At 40.2% G+C, this 12,795-nt stretch overlaps 1 protein-coding gene across 3 annotated transcripts in view; it reads left to right on the top strand.

Annotated features, from left to right (window-relative positions):
- GPATCH1 (G-patch domain containing 1) overlaps window positions 1–12,795 on the top strand; it is a 40,565-nt gene that overhangs the window by 11,055 nt on the left and 16,715 nt on the right. For 2 of the 3 annotated variants that reach the window (XM_038754031.1, XM_038754032.1), the window contains exons 2-10: window positions 370–504; window positions 594–679; window positions 1,030–1,190; window positions 1,335–1,432; window positions 3,334–3,392; window positions 4,468–4,713; window positions 6,648–6,795; window positions 8,883–8,962; window positions 9,946–10,150. In XM_038754031.1, the coding sequence (XP_038609959.1) occupies window positions 370–504; window positions 594–679; window positions 1,030–1,190; window positions 1,335–1,432; window positions 3,334–3,392; window positions 4,468–4,713; window positions 6,648–6,795; window positions 8,883–8,962; window positions 9,946–10,150 (1,218 nt within the window). Of the gene's footprint in view, window positions 1–369; window positions 505–593; window positions 680–1,029; window positions 1,191–1,334; window positions 1,433–3,333; window positions 3,400–4,467; window positions 4,714–6,647; window positions 6,796–8,882; window positions 8,963–9,945; window positions 10,151–12,795 lie in introns of those variants that run through there. The other variant, XM_038754033.1, reaches the window with a different exon arrangement.

Below are 12,795 nucleotides of genomic sequence, written 5' to 3'. Positions count from 1 at the left end.
CCCAGGCTTTGCAAGAGCTTGATAAAATGTCTGTTTGGATCCTAAAATTAATTGGGGAAACTTTTAAAATGTTAGTAAATTAATGCTTTTGATGAGTGCTCAATACTCTCCCAAGCGCTTAGTACAGTGCTGTGCACTTAGTAAGTGCACAGTAAATACGATTGACTGACTGACTGCAGAGCACTGTTCCGTCCATGGGAGAGTAAAGTACATTGAGAAGACATGATTCCCTACTGTTGGGAAAGTGATATTTGGTTACTTTTTAGCATAGTAATGCTATTTTAAGGGGGAAGAAGTGTAAATTAATTCTTCCTGGTGGAAAATGCACTAGTAAATATCATTTCTTCTTTGTTTCCTTTTTGAATGTAGGCCAACGACCCAAGAAGCCAGTTCCACTTCAAGAACAGACTGTCAGGGATGAAAAGGGACGGTACAAGCGTTTTCATGGAGCCTTTAGTGGTGGCTTTTCTGCAGGGTACTTTAATACTGTTGGTTCGAAGGAAGGTAAGAAGTGCTCTGAGAGCTCTGAAACCAAAGTATGGCATTGTTAGGTTTGATTATTGTCATCACAATACACTTTTCTATTTTTGAAGGATGGGAGCCTTCCGCCTTTATATCTTCACGTCAGAACAGAGCAGACAAATCTGTTCTTGGGCCCGAGGATTTTATGGATGAAGAGGTAAGAAAGTGTGCTTAACTGTTATTTCTAGTTAGCGTTTACTGTTCTCAAGGAGGTTAACGTTAAATGTGATAAACCCCTCTATAGCCACATCTTTCAAAACAAGACTATGATGTGTATTACTGATTCCTTTATTTCTAGCATCTGTGCTATTGAGCTCGTATTTGTGAATCTATACCTAAAAATCTGCATTTACTAACAATAAAGCATGTGGTTTGGAAGTGTGTAACAAAGGTCTATTCACTGTTTTTTAGTGACTGAATTAATGGTTGTGGAAAATTATATTTCCAAAGGGCCACAGTAGTCATTTTTTGAAAGAGGTGACCTTCCTTTACTTATGTTTTTAACAGGATTTTAGTGAATATGGGATAGCCCCTAAATCAATTGTTACCACAGATGATTTTGCTTCCAAAACTAAAGATAGAATAAAAGAAAAAGCCAGACAGCTTGCAGCTGCTGTTGCCCCTATCCCTGGAGCCACGATACTAGATGATCTGATAGCACCTGCAAGGTGAGTCCCGTTTTATGTTTTTTTCCATCGGTAAAGGCAGTCTGCCCCATCACTCTTTGATGCTCAACCATCTAGTATCGTTCTGTTCTCTAGAGGTAGTAGTATCTGATTAATGTTGCCTTTGTTTCTTCTATTTCCTCTTAGACTGTCTATTGGTTTTGAACTCTTACGGAAAATGGGCTGGAAAGAAGGGCAAGGAGTTGGACCTCGAGTGAAGAGAAAGGCACGCAGGAAAAAACCTGGTACTTATAAGTATTTAATTATTTAAGCACTTTTAATTATTATTGAAACAAGGGTGAAACAGAAACTTTTTCTTCTGGATTGATTATTAAAATTATTTCATTTCCCCTATTTCATTTCAAAACAGCAGGGAGTCTTGGGTTTACTTAGCTCCAGCATTAAATTTGCTTTTCATTCTATAACCCTGTGCAGGCTTTGTCTTTTCCCAGTGAATCGACAGACTATTGGTTTTACTTATCTTCCCTGTCCTTCCCATTTTTCCCATTATGTAGACAACACGACCACTATCTCTGTCTCATAAGCCCATAACATTGGTGTTATCCTCGGCTCCTCTCTCATTCAATCAACATATTCATCAGTCTGTCGGTTCTACCTCCCCAACATCTCAAGAACCCGCCCCTTCCTCGCCAAACTGCTGCTCTTCTGACCCCGCTTTGACTCCTCCTGAATCATCCTCCTTGCTGACCTCCCTGCCTCCTCTCTCTCCCCACTCCAGTTGTGCTCCACTTTGCCGCATGGATCATTTTTCTAAAACACCATTCAGTCCACATCTTTCCTCAGGAAATCTCCAGGGGTTGCCCATCCATCTCCACATCTCAAACAAAGGCTCTTTACCATTAGCTTTAAGGTGCTTCTCCCTCTTACCTTACCTTTCTGATCTCCACTATAACCCAGTCTGTACACTTCACTCTTTTAACATCAACCTGCTCATGTTATGTCACTCTCACCTTTCTCACCTCTGACCCCTTCCCACATCCTCTCTCAGGCTTGGAACTCTGTTCCTCTTTCATATCCATAGATCATCTTTTTCCCCATCTTCAAAATCCTATTAAAATGACATCTCCAAGAGTCCTTTCCCAACTATGCCCTCACTTCCCCATCTAAGCCTCCCATCTGCATTACCTGTGCCCTTGGGTCTGTTTGTCTTAAACATTTTGATCCTCAGATAGATAGAGATGCGGCCTAGTGGATAAAGCCTGGGCCTGGGAGTTTGAAGGATGGTTTCAAATCCTGTCCCCGCCACTTATCCTCTCTGTGACTTTGGACATGTCACTTCACCTCTCTGGGCCTCAGTTACCTCCTATGTAAAATGGGCATTGTTAGCTACATGTGGGACATGGTCTTTGTCCAGCCCGATTTGCATGTGTCCACCCCAGCGGTTAGTACAGTGCCTGGTATATAGTAAATGTATAACAAATTCCACAATTATTAGTATTATTACTCACTCCTCCCCAAGCCCCACAGCTCTTATGTACATACCCTTCTGTAATTGATTTAAATGCCTCTCTCCCCCTCTAGTCTGGAGGCTCCTTGTGGGCAGGGATTGTCTGTACCTATTGTTTTGTATTATACTTTCCCAAGTGCTTAGTACAATATTTTGCACACAGTAAGCCCTCAATAAATTAGTATTGATTAATTAATTGTCCCTCTCCTCTGTTTAGCTTGCAAGCCCCCTCCTCTTACTAGCAGCCAGCAGGAGTTGGATTTAGCCAGATGAGTTGAGCATGCTAACAAAGTTCTTTTTTGGCTAGGATTAAAATTGAGAAGCAGCATGACTTAATGGATAGGGCATGAGCATAGGAGTCAGGGGACCTGGGATCTAATCCTGATTCTGCTACTTGCCTGCTGGGTGATCTTGGACAAATCATGTAGTTTTTCTGTCCCTCGATTTCTTCATCTGTAAAATGAGGGTTAAATACCTGTTTTCACCTAAAACTGGGAGCCCTCTAAGGGACAGAAACTATGTCCACTCTGTTCTGGATCTCCCCTAGTGCTTGGTACAGTGCTTGGCATATAGTAAGTGCTTAATAAATGCCACAATTGTTATTATCATTGTTAATAAATAACTTCATGGACCAGCATGTAGGATATTCTTAATGTCTTTTGCAATTTTCTCATACAGATCCTGGAGTAAAAATATATGGTTGTGCCTTACCACCTGGTAGTTCTGAAGGATCAGAGGTATCATGTATGCTGATTTTTATTGTTATTGTTGTTCAGAATATTGTTCCTTACAATCTTCAAAGCAGTATCACAGACCAGATTCCTGAAAAAAACCCTAATACAATAATATTGATAACTAAACTGATTAATAAAAGAATAGGTATAATATAATCAATTTAAAGACATTATTCTGATGATAAATTGATACTTCCAGAGAGTACTAGAAGCTAAACTGAGAGATTACAAGCACAGAATCTGTAAGGTCTCAGCTTTCTAGAAGCGTATATTCCAAACAAAACCTTCAAATCCATTAAGGTGCATTTGCCAGTTATTTTAAATATTTGGTGGCTCTTTAAAAATAGCTCTTACCAAGGCTGAATGAGTCTGCTTTTAGACAAACTAAAAAGATGTTTTTCTAATCAAGTCTTTACTTTTACTCTCTGATGTGGGCAGATTTAGAAAGTAAACTCTCATAAGTGATAGTTTAGAATGTCATTACTTATGTGGGATTCTTGGAATTCCTCTCTTGTATATGTATAAATACCTCAAATTGGAAAAATGTTCATTTTGAACTTTTGTAATAGTTTTACCTCAGTGGTCAAGGCAAATGAAGCCAGTTAAATTTCCCAGCTAATGTGCTCTCTCCTCTCTGGTTTCCTTTTAATCTACAGAGTTGTTTTGTTTAATAGTTAGTATATCAATAGGGATGTTGTAGCAGTGATTGAGTAAAGGCGTTCAATGGATTTTCACCAGCCGAAGTACTGTGTATGTATGGAAACAGCCCTATATATTTATTAGGAATGTTCAATTTCTTATATCATTTACTAGTATTTACAGTGTTTCAGAACAGCTTGCTAATTTGAATTTCCTATTCCTATTTTTACAGATAAGACCAGTACAGTAGTCTACTTTAAAATAGTTGTGTCTAACATTTTTGGTTACCTACAAGAGACGCTTGATCAGTTTTGTGCATCATCTTGCTTTTTGAATTTAGTAAAGCACCCTTAACTTTTTCAAAATTCAGCTATTAAATTGATGACAGGGACTAGTACTTTGTGCAGTTCAATAGTTGATCTCATTATTTTCTAAAAAGGATGAAGAGGAATACTATCTTCCAGATAACGTGACATTTGCACCCAAAGATGTAACTCCAGTGGACTTTACCCCTAAAGACGATGTTCATGGACTTGCTTACAAGGGCTTAGATCCCCACAAAGCATTATTTGGAATTTCAGAGGGAGAACATTTTAATATTTTTACTGGTGGATGTGGAAAGACAAGTAATCTTCTTGGGGATGTTAAGCAGACTAAAGGACGTAAACTTGGAATATCAGGCCAGGTAAAGTATAACTGTTTTATACTATTAAATATTCATTAAACACTTTATGATCTTCCAGCAAGCATATATCACTTTTTTCTTGGTAAGTTTTGGAAGAGTAGCTACTTAAATTACTTAAATGCCTGTACATTGTTGCATTTAACAGATTTTATGAGTGGCTAAGAAAATTATTGTCTCACCTATGCATTCACCTTTCTCATAAGGTGGAAGTTAGAAGGAAGTTTAATTTTATCATTGCTTTCTTTACCTAGAAAATACTTACATTCACCTTGAAGATTGTCCCAATTGAGTCAGGTTGTCAAAATCTTTAAAATGAAAATTCAGAAGGGGCAGTGAGTACACTTGTCTAATGGGTGAACCAGAATTGGATACCCCAGTTCAGGTCTTGGCTCTGATATTGACCTCAGGTGAATCACTTAATCTGTCAGTGCCTCAGCCTCCTCATCAATAATGGGAAAGATAATGCTAAATTGTGACTGACATCTGTTCAGCATTAGAAAAAAGAGGCTGTTTTGTCAACCACAAATTTGGAGTCAGAGGTCATGGGTTCAAATCCTGACTCCGCCGCTTGTCAGCTCTGTGACTTTGGGCAAGTCACTTCACTTCTTTGTGCCTCAGTTCCCTCATCTGTAAAATGGGGATTAAGATTGTGAGCCCCACATCGGACAACCTGATCACCTCGTATCCTCCCCAGCGCTTAGAACAGTGCTTTGCACATAGTAAGCCCTTAACAAATACCGAAATTATTATTATTTATTTCACTTGCATATATCCAAAGATTCAGCTGTCTTTTTAACCCATATCTTGCTATTCTTGACTCTCAAATACCTGTACTTCTCTTTTTCACATTTGTTTCACTATCAGTTTTTAAATTTTCTCTTCCCACCCCTACTATACGCCATAATTGGGTTCAGAGGCAAAACCGCCCCCTTGACTGACTGTAATACTGCATTGGGACAGAGCTCCTCAGGTGTTGCTGAGGACTGTGGTGCTTTTTTTTTTTATGGTGTTAAGCGCTTACTATGTGCTAGACACTGTACTAAGTGCTGGGGTAGATAGAAAATATTAAGGTTGGACACAGTCCCTGTCCCACAAAGGGCTCACAGCCGAAATCACCATTTGACAGATGAGGTAACTGAGACACAGAGAAGTTAATTGTCTTTGCCCAGGGTCACACACCAGACAAGTGGCGGAGCCAGGATTAGAACCCAGGTCTTTCTGACTCCCAGTGCCCTATCCACTAGGCCCCGCTGCATCTCCTTTTGAGAGATCTTTATTGTCTTGTCTTTTGCTGTCGAGTTGATTCCTACCCATTGCAACACCGTGGACAAATCTCTTCCAGAACACCCCACCTCCACCTGCAATTGTTCTGGTAGTGTATCCGTAGAGTTTTCTCGGTAAAAATGTGGAAGTGGTTTACCATTGCCTCCTTCCGTGCAATAAACTTGGTCTCCACTCTCGAGTCTCTCCCGTGACACTGCTGCCCAGCACAGGGAGTTTTGAGTGCTCTGCACATAGTAAGCGCTCAATAAATACGATTGATGATGATGATGACTTGTAGCAGATTGCCTTCCACTCTCCAGCCACTGCCCAAGCTAGGAACGGACTGGGTATGCCTCTGCTTGACTTTCCCTCCTGTAGTTGAGGCTGGAAACTCTCCCGATGCGACCCTGAGAAGGGGAGAGATCTTTATAAGGCACCCTAATCCAGGGACTCGTCATGCTCTGCTTCTCACTCCTGCTTCACGTCTTCCCGGGAGAGGCTGTTTGGCGTGTGATCCAGGGGCTTTCACTCACAGAAGTGTTCTTGGTTTGTTACTTAGCGTAATTTAGTGATGGGGCTACAATAGCTTGAAATGATCGGGTCTTTCTAAGGATCTTGGCATGGGATCTTGACTTTCTATTGATCGTTTTATTGTGAAATGTTGTTTTAAGGCTTTTGGTGTGGGAGCTTTGGAAGAGGAAGATGACGATATATATGCCACAGAAATGCTATCTAAGTACGATACGGTTTTGAAGGACGAGGAACCTGGAGATGGGCTTTATGGGTGGACAGCACCCAAGCAATATAAAGACAAGAAAGGTAATAACAGGTTAGATCTACAATTTTGATACACTTTGCACTGTACTAAGCGCTGGGATACGAGCTAATCAGGTTGGACACAGTCCATGTCCCATTATTGTCTATCTCCCCTTCTGGCCTGTAAGCTCACTGTGGGCAGGGAACTTGTCTGCCAACTCTTTGTATTGTACTCTCCCAAGCGTTTTGTACAGTGCTCTGTGCATAGTAAGCACCCGATCAATACCATGGATTGATTGATTAATACCAATTGAATCTATTAAAATTCTTAGCCTTTGAACATTCTTAGTTTTTCTTTACGTCCCTAACTTTCCCTCTAGAATTCCTTTTTGGACTTCTTGACTGTGAATTCATCCATAGTCCTCCTGAACCTGTTTTTATTTTTAACCTGTGTAACTTCCTGAGGTAATCAAGACTGTGAGCCCATTAAGGGTAGGGATTGTCTTTCTTTATTTCTGTATTGTACTTTCCAAGCACTGTGTACAGAGCACTGTACTAAGTGCTCTGTAAATGCGATTGAATGAATGAAAGGTAGGAAGTTGTAAGAGTTATTTGTCTTAAAAACTAAAATTTCACCTCTCAGTCTTGAATGGGTATTGCAAAATTTTTGCAAAATTTTATCTTTCAGTTTTGGGTCTCTCCATACCATTTGACCCTTTTGAAATAAAGGCAGAGGTGAGGAACTGGACAGACTATCTGATAGCAAACTGATTCAAACAGACTGTTCAGAAATTGCCTGTTCCAGATAGAAAATACTTTTTCTAAAATATGTGTATTTTAAAATGGTATTTAAGTGCTTACTATGTGCCAGGCACTATACTAAGCACTGGTATACAAGCTAATCAGGTAAGGCACAGAACATGTCCCACATGGGGCTCACGATCTTAATCCCCATTTTACGGATGAGGTAACTGAAGCACAGAGAAGTTAAATGATTTGCCCAAGGTCACACAGCAGACAAATGGCAGAGCCAGGATTAAAATCTGGGTCCTCTCACTCCCAGGCCCATGCTCTATCCACTGGACTGTGCTGCTATTTAAACAAAAGCCTCATTTGAATTTTTCCAGTGAAAATTACCAGCACAGGATACAGCAGAAAGAAAATGGTCATGTTGGGGAATCTAGTGGTGTCACTAGATTTTCACCAGAAAAATTTTGGGGCACTTGAAACATGTATTAGAAATGGTAATAAAGAATTTCTGATGCCTTATAATAAATTTATGTTTTGTTAAAAACTCCTTTAGGTATTGAAAGATCACTTAAATATAAAATAGATGTTTTGATGCAGATAATTTATATTTGTATGGATAGGAAATCAATCAGAGCAACTGTATTACCCTGGTGGGACGTGTGTTTGCATATGAATGTGTCCCCATTAATGTGTGAAGTGCATTTATTTTATTCAAGTTTAAGGCCCTCGTTTCCTTGTCCTGGACATTTGATTTAGAATCCAATTTGAGAAGAAACTGAAAGTGCCTTTTTTGGGCTAGTACTATCGTTAAATTACAGAAAGACTTAGATTTCCTTAATATTTATATTGAAGCTAGATAGTGGTTAAGGAAGCTGAGGTTTTCTCTCACAATCTTTACAACTATTTTTAACAATGACTATCTCAAAAGGATAATTATCAGTACTTTTGCTCTTGACTGTTCCTTTTCCTTGTTCATTGTCTCAGTTTGGAGTTTATTATTTGAAAGTGGTTGCCCAGTCAGTGCTTGTTATCTGAGCAAAGTATTTGCTGGTTGACTAGCAACGTACAAGAAATACTTTTCAAGGTACATGGAGTTCCCATGTTGTTGTTGGACGTCCCTCAGGGTAGGAACCATAGTCCTGTGCTCAAACACAATCCAATCAGTTGAGTGGATCTGGGCCAACAGAGGTGTGATGGATTGATTTCTGCTTTTTTCTTTTATTTTTAATCCCTCTGTATTATCTTGGGGTGAAACAATATTTTATTTCAGGAGTCAAATCAGTTTGATTTTTTTTTTTCAGATAAAAAAATTAATTGACCCTACTGCATAATTAGTTTCAAATGGATTTATCTTATACATGTAAAGAGTACCAATTTTAAAATAACTTTTTGATTTGTAGGATTGGAGAAAGACATTCGCTATATGGGAAAAATTTTGGATGGGTTTTCCTTGGCATCCAAACCTTCCTCTTCCAAGAAAGTAAGCAAAACAGTTTTTCTTTGTTAAAATGAATAGGCTTTTCTTGTATATTTTCATCATAAAGGCAGCATTTATTCATTACTATGACAAATGCAAAATAAAGAAGAAAATCAACCTTGGTGAAATTTCAAAAAACTGGCGCCGCTGAAGTCGTTGATACTAAATGGACTAGAAATCAGGTGACACAGTCCTGTCATTGCAACGATAATCAGTAAAGCACAAAAATGAGTTGCTTGCCTTTTAATAGAAACCCCCGCTAAAGTCGTTGATACTAAATGGACTAGAAATCAAGTGACGCAATCCTGTCATTGCAATGATAATCAGTAAAGTACAAAAATGAGTTGCTTGCCTTTTAATAGAAACCCCCACTGTGTGCATTTACAGGACACTGCTGAATCTGTTTAGCACAGCAAAGCCTAGATTAGAAGCAGAGTGGGAAATCAGTTTGGTTGAATTGGAAAACCATCATTGCTCTGGAAAATAGGCTAACTAATGTTTAGGGGATTCTTAGTTCTCTTCATGTATGTGCTAGTGGCATCCTGGGGTTCCTGAATGAGACTAAATTTTTTCATTTAAAAAATTGGCAATTTTCCCTACCATCTTGAAGGAATTTTGTCTGGTGCTATAGTAAGTGCTTTAATCTTTTAGCTAGTGAGGAGATGAGTAGAATTTAGGAGGCAGTTTAGCCCAGCCCCTCATATCCTGAATTATCTCTGGTAGAAAAAAGATTTGTCATCATCATCAATCGTATTTATTGAGCGCTTACTATGTGCAGAGCACTGTACTAAGCGCTTGGGAAGTACAAATTGGCAACATATACAGTCCCTACCCAACAGTGGGCTCATTTGTCACGCTGTCATTATCATGAACTAATTTTTATTGAGGTCTCAGAGGGAAATGATATGATACCGGGTTGTCATGGAGATTAACAAAATTAAGATTAAACATTTCATGAAATATATATTTTCTGTTTGTCCTTGAAGATTTATCCACCGCCCGAATTGCCGAAGGACTACAGACCATTCCATTATTTCAGACCTGTGATAGCTGCTGGCTCTGAAAATTCCCATTTACTACAGGCACTAGCAGAATCATCTGGGAAGCTTTCAGTTGCTATGCCACAGCAAAGCAGACACCAACTAAATGCATCTAAGAGGAGAGAACTACTAGGAGAAACTCCCCTTCAAGGTATGCAAATTCACTAGAGTATAAACATTTCAGTGCAATGGTTGTTAACAATTGTTAAATAGTTTTAAATGGAGTATCATCATTTATCCTTTGAATATTTTCAGGTGATTTTACTGTACTAAATTACGGTAAAGATTTTCATATTGTTTTTATGCAGTACGGGTCATAATTTCAAAACTTACTTATGTTACTAAAGTAAATTTATATATTAAAGCAAATTTTCATCATATGTTTCGAATTGGAGGAATAGTGAAACACTGTTATCCCTCTGACTTATTATATTTCGTGTTATTTCACCACCTCAGTCGTCTTGCCTCAAATTAGAAGTGAACCTCATCTCATAATTCATTTTTCTGGGCCATTTTAAAATCGTGTTGCTGTCAAATTGGCACATGGCACTTTTTTTCTCTTGATGAGGCTGGCATTACACTTCCTTTTTTTTTTTTAAGCTGAAGGGAAGAGTGTTGTACCATCCCTTCAAGCCTCAAAGGGAAGAGTGTCTGGATCACAGTAGACTTGATTCAGGGAACCTGAGAACGCTCGGACAGTGCAGATGCACTGAAGTGAACAGATCCGTAGTAGAGTTCTGACCTGTCAGTGTGAAGTTTTGATTCTGTTCCTAGCATTAATCATAACAATAATAATAATAATAGTGGTCTTCATTAAGTGCTTACGGTGGATGTCAGGCACCGTACTAAGTGCTGGGGTGGATACAAGCAAATCAGATTGGACACAGTCCCTGTCCCACATGGGGACAGTCTTAACCCCCATTTTACAGATGAGGTAACAGAGGCACAGAGAAGTGAAGTGATTTGCCCAAGGCCACAAAGCAGACTATTGGTGGAGCCAGGATTAGAACCCAGGTCCTTCTAACTCACAGGTCCGTGCTCTACCCACCAGGCCATGCTGCTTCTCACTACTTTTAGAACTGCATTGTATCTTGTGATTAGTTTTTATGGTGAGTTGGAAGCCTGGATTTTTCATTCTTGGCTGTCCCTGACTTTGTGTATGCCCTTGGGCCGGATATTTCACCAGTGTCCTATCTGTAACAGGAACCATTACCACCTGGCTCATGTACATCTCATAGGGGTGTGACAATAAATGACAAAAAATAAGCAGCGTGCTTGAGCTCCTTGAAAGATGCAACGCATGTAAATGTGAAGATAGACTTTGTAGGTTTACTTTTGTATGTAGAGGGTCATTATCGATCAGTGACGTGTAAAAAAAAAAAAAAAAAAAAATCAAAGTTGATGAAGGGAATGCTCAATTAATCTCTGCTAAAATTAGCAAACACAGAAATGGAGCTTTTGAGAGAGTACATCAAACAAACATATGAATAAAACAAAAAGCATTTAAAAAGGTGAAGCAGCCATGGCCTGGTGGAAAAAGTGCAGGCCTGGGAAATAGAAAATGATATCCCCACTTGAAAATGGGGATAAAATACCTGTTTTCCCTCCCCTTTAAGCTGTGGGCCCCATGTGGAACAGGGACTGTATCTGATCTGATTGAACTGTATCTCTCCCTAACGCTATGTGCTGTGTTTGGCACATGATTAACACTAAACAAATAACACTGTTGTTACCGTTAAGTGGTAATTTTGTTGGATATTTGCTCCCTGTATATGCTACTAGAAATACCTCTCCGTAATAACGGGTATGAGGAAACAGATAGAGGGAGTCAGAAAGCAATGACCAGACCCTTGCTCAGATACACATTGACAGCTGTGGCCTCATTCCCATACCTGCACAGTCACTATGAATTGTGAATTTCCTAGACCTTCTGCAGCAGTGGCAGGAAAATGCAAGTGAAACTCCCGTCTGCCGTCATTATGGTTGCCTGCCAAGCAAACTGACCAGCCTGCCTATCTCAGTAATAATAATAATTGTGGTGTGCATTAAGCACTTACTATGGGTCAGGCCCTGAACTGAGAGCCGGGGTGGATACAAGCAAATTGGGTTGGGCACAGTCCCTGTCCCACGTGGAGCTGACAGTCTTAATCCTCATTTTCCAGGTGAGGTAACTGAGGTCCAGAGAAGTAAAATGATTTGTCCAATGTCACACAGCAGGCAAGTGGCTCAGCTGGAATTAGAACCCAGGTCCTCCTGACCCTCAGGCCCTTGTTCTATCCAGTAGGCCATGCTGCTTCCCTAGCTCCTATAGGCACCACCCTGGGCAGTCTAACCAGGTGGTTAGACTGTGGTGGCGGCGGCAGGAGGTGAACCCAACTGTAGCTTCTTACCTTTTCCTGCCATTGCTGCTGCCCTGCTTTCTGCCAGGAATCTCTGTCTTGGTGAGTATGGGATTCCCTGCGAGCGGGGTGTGGGTGTGCGTGGCAGAACGCATGTTTGTGTTTGGGAGCGTGTGGCGGTGGAAGCTCCCTGGTGGGCAGAGGGGAAGGCTGGTGTCCACTGCATCCCCCACCCACCATAAGGGATTTAGCTCATCTCACTCCTCTGAGAGTCTGGACTGGGACATGTTGCCAGCAGGAGCGGCAGGGGTTGGGGATGGGCAGAGGGGTCTCCGTAATTGTCCTTCTTTAAAGGCCCTTTTTTTTTCATTGCATCTTACTCTTCCACTTGGGAGAGAGTTCTTTTGGGGCAGTGGGGTTAGGCAAAGAAGTTCCCGGAGGTGTGACTTCCTAGAAA

This window comes from Tachyglossus aculeatus, chromosome 11 (genome assembly GCF_015852505.1).
Source record: "Tachyglossus aculeatus isolate mTacAcu1 chromosome 11, mTacAcu1.pri, whole genome shotgun sequence".
Lineage (NCBI taxonomy): Eukaryota > Metazoa > Chordata > Mammalia > Monotremata > Tachyglossidae > Tachyglossus > Tachyglossus aculeatus.
The sequence above is the reverse complement of the archived record's forward strand: the minus strand, read 5'-3'. Positions and strand labels throughout refer to the sequence as shown.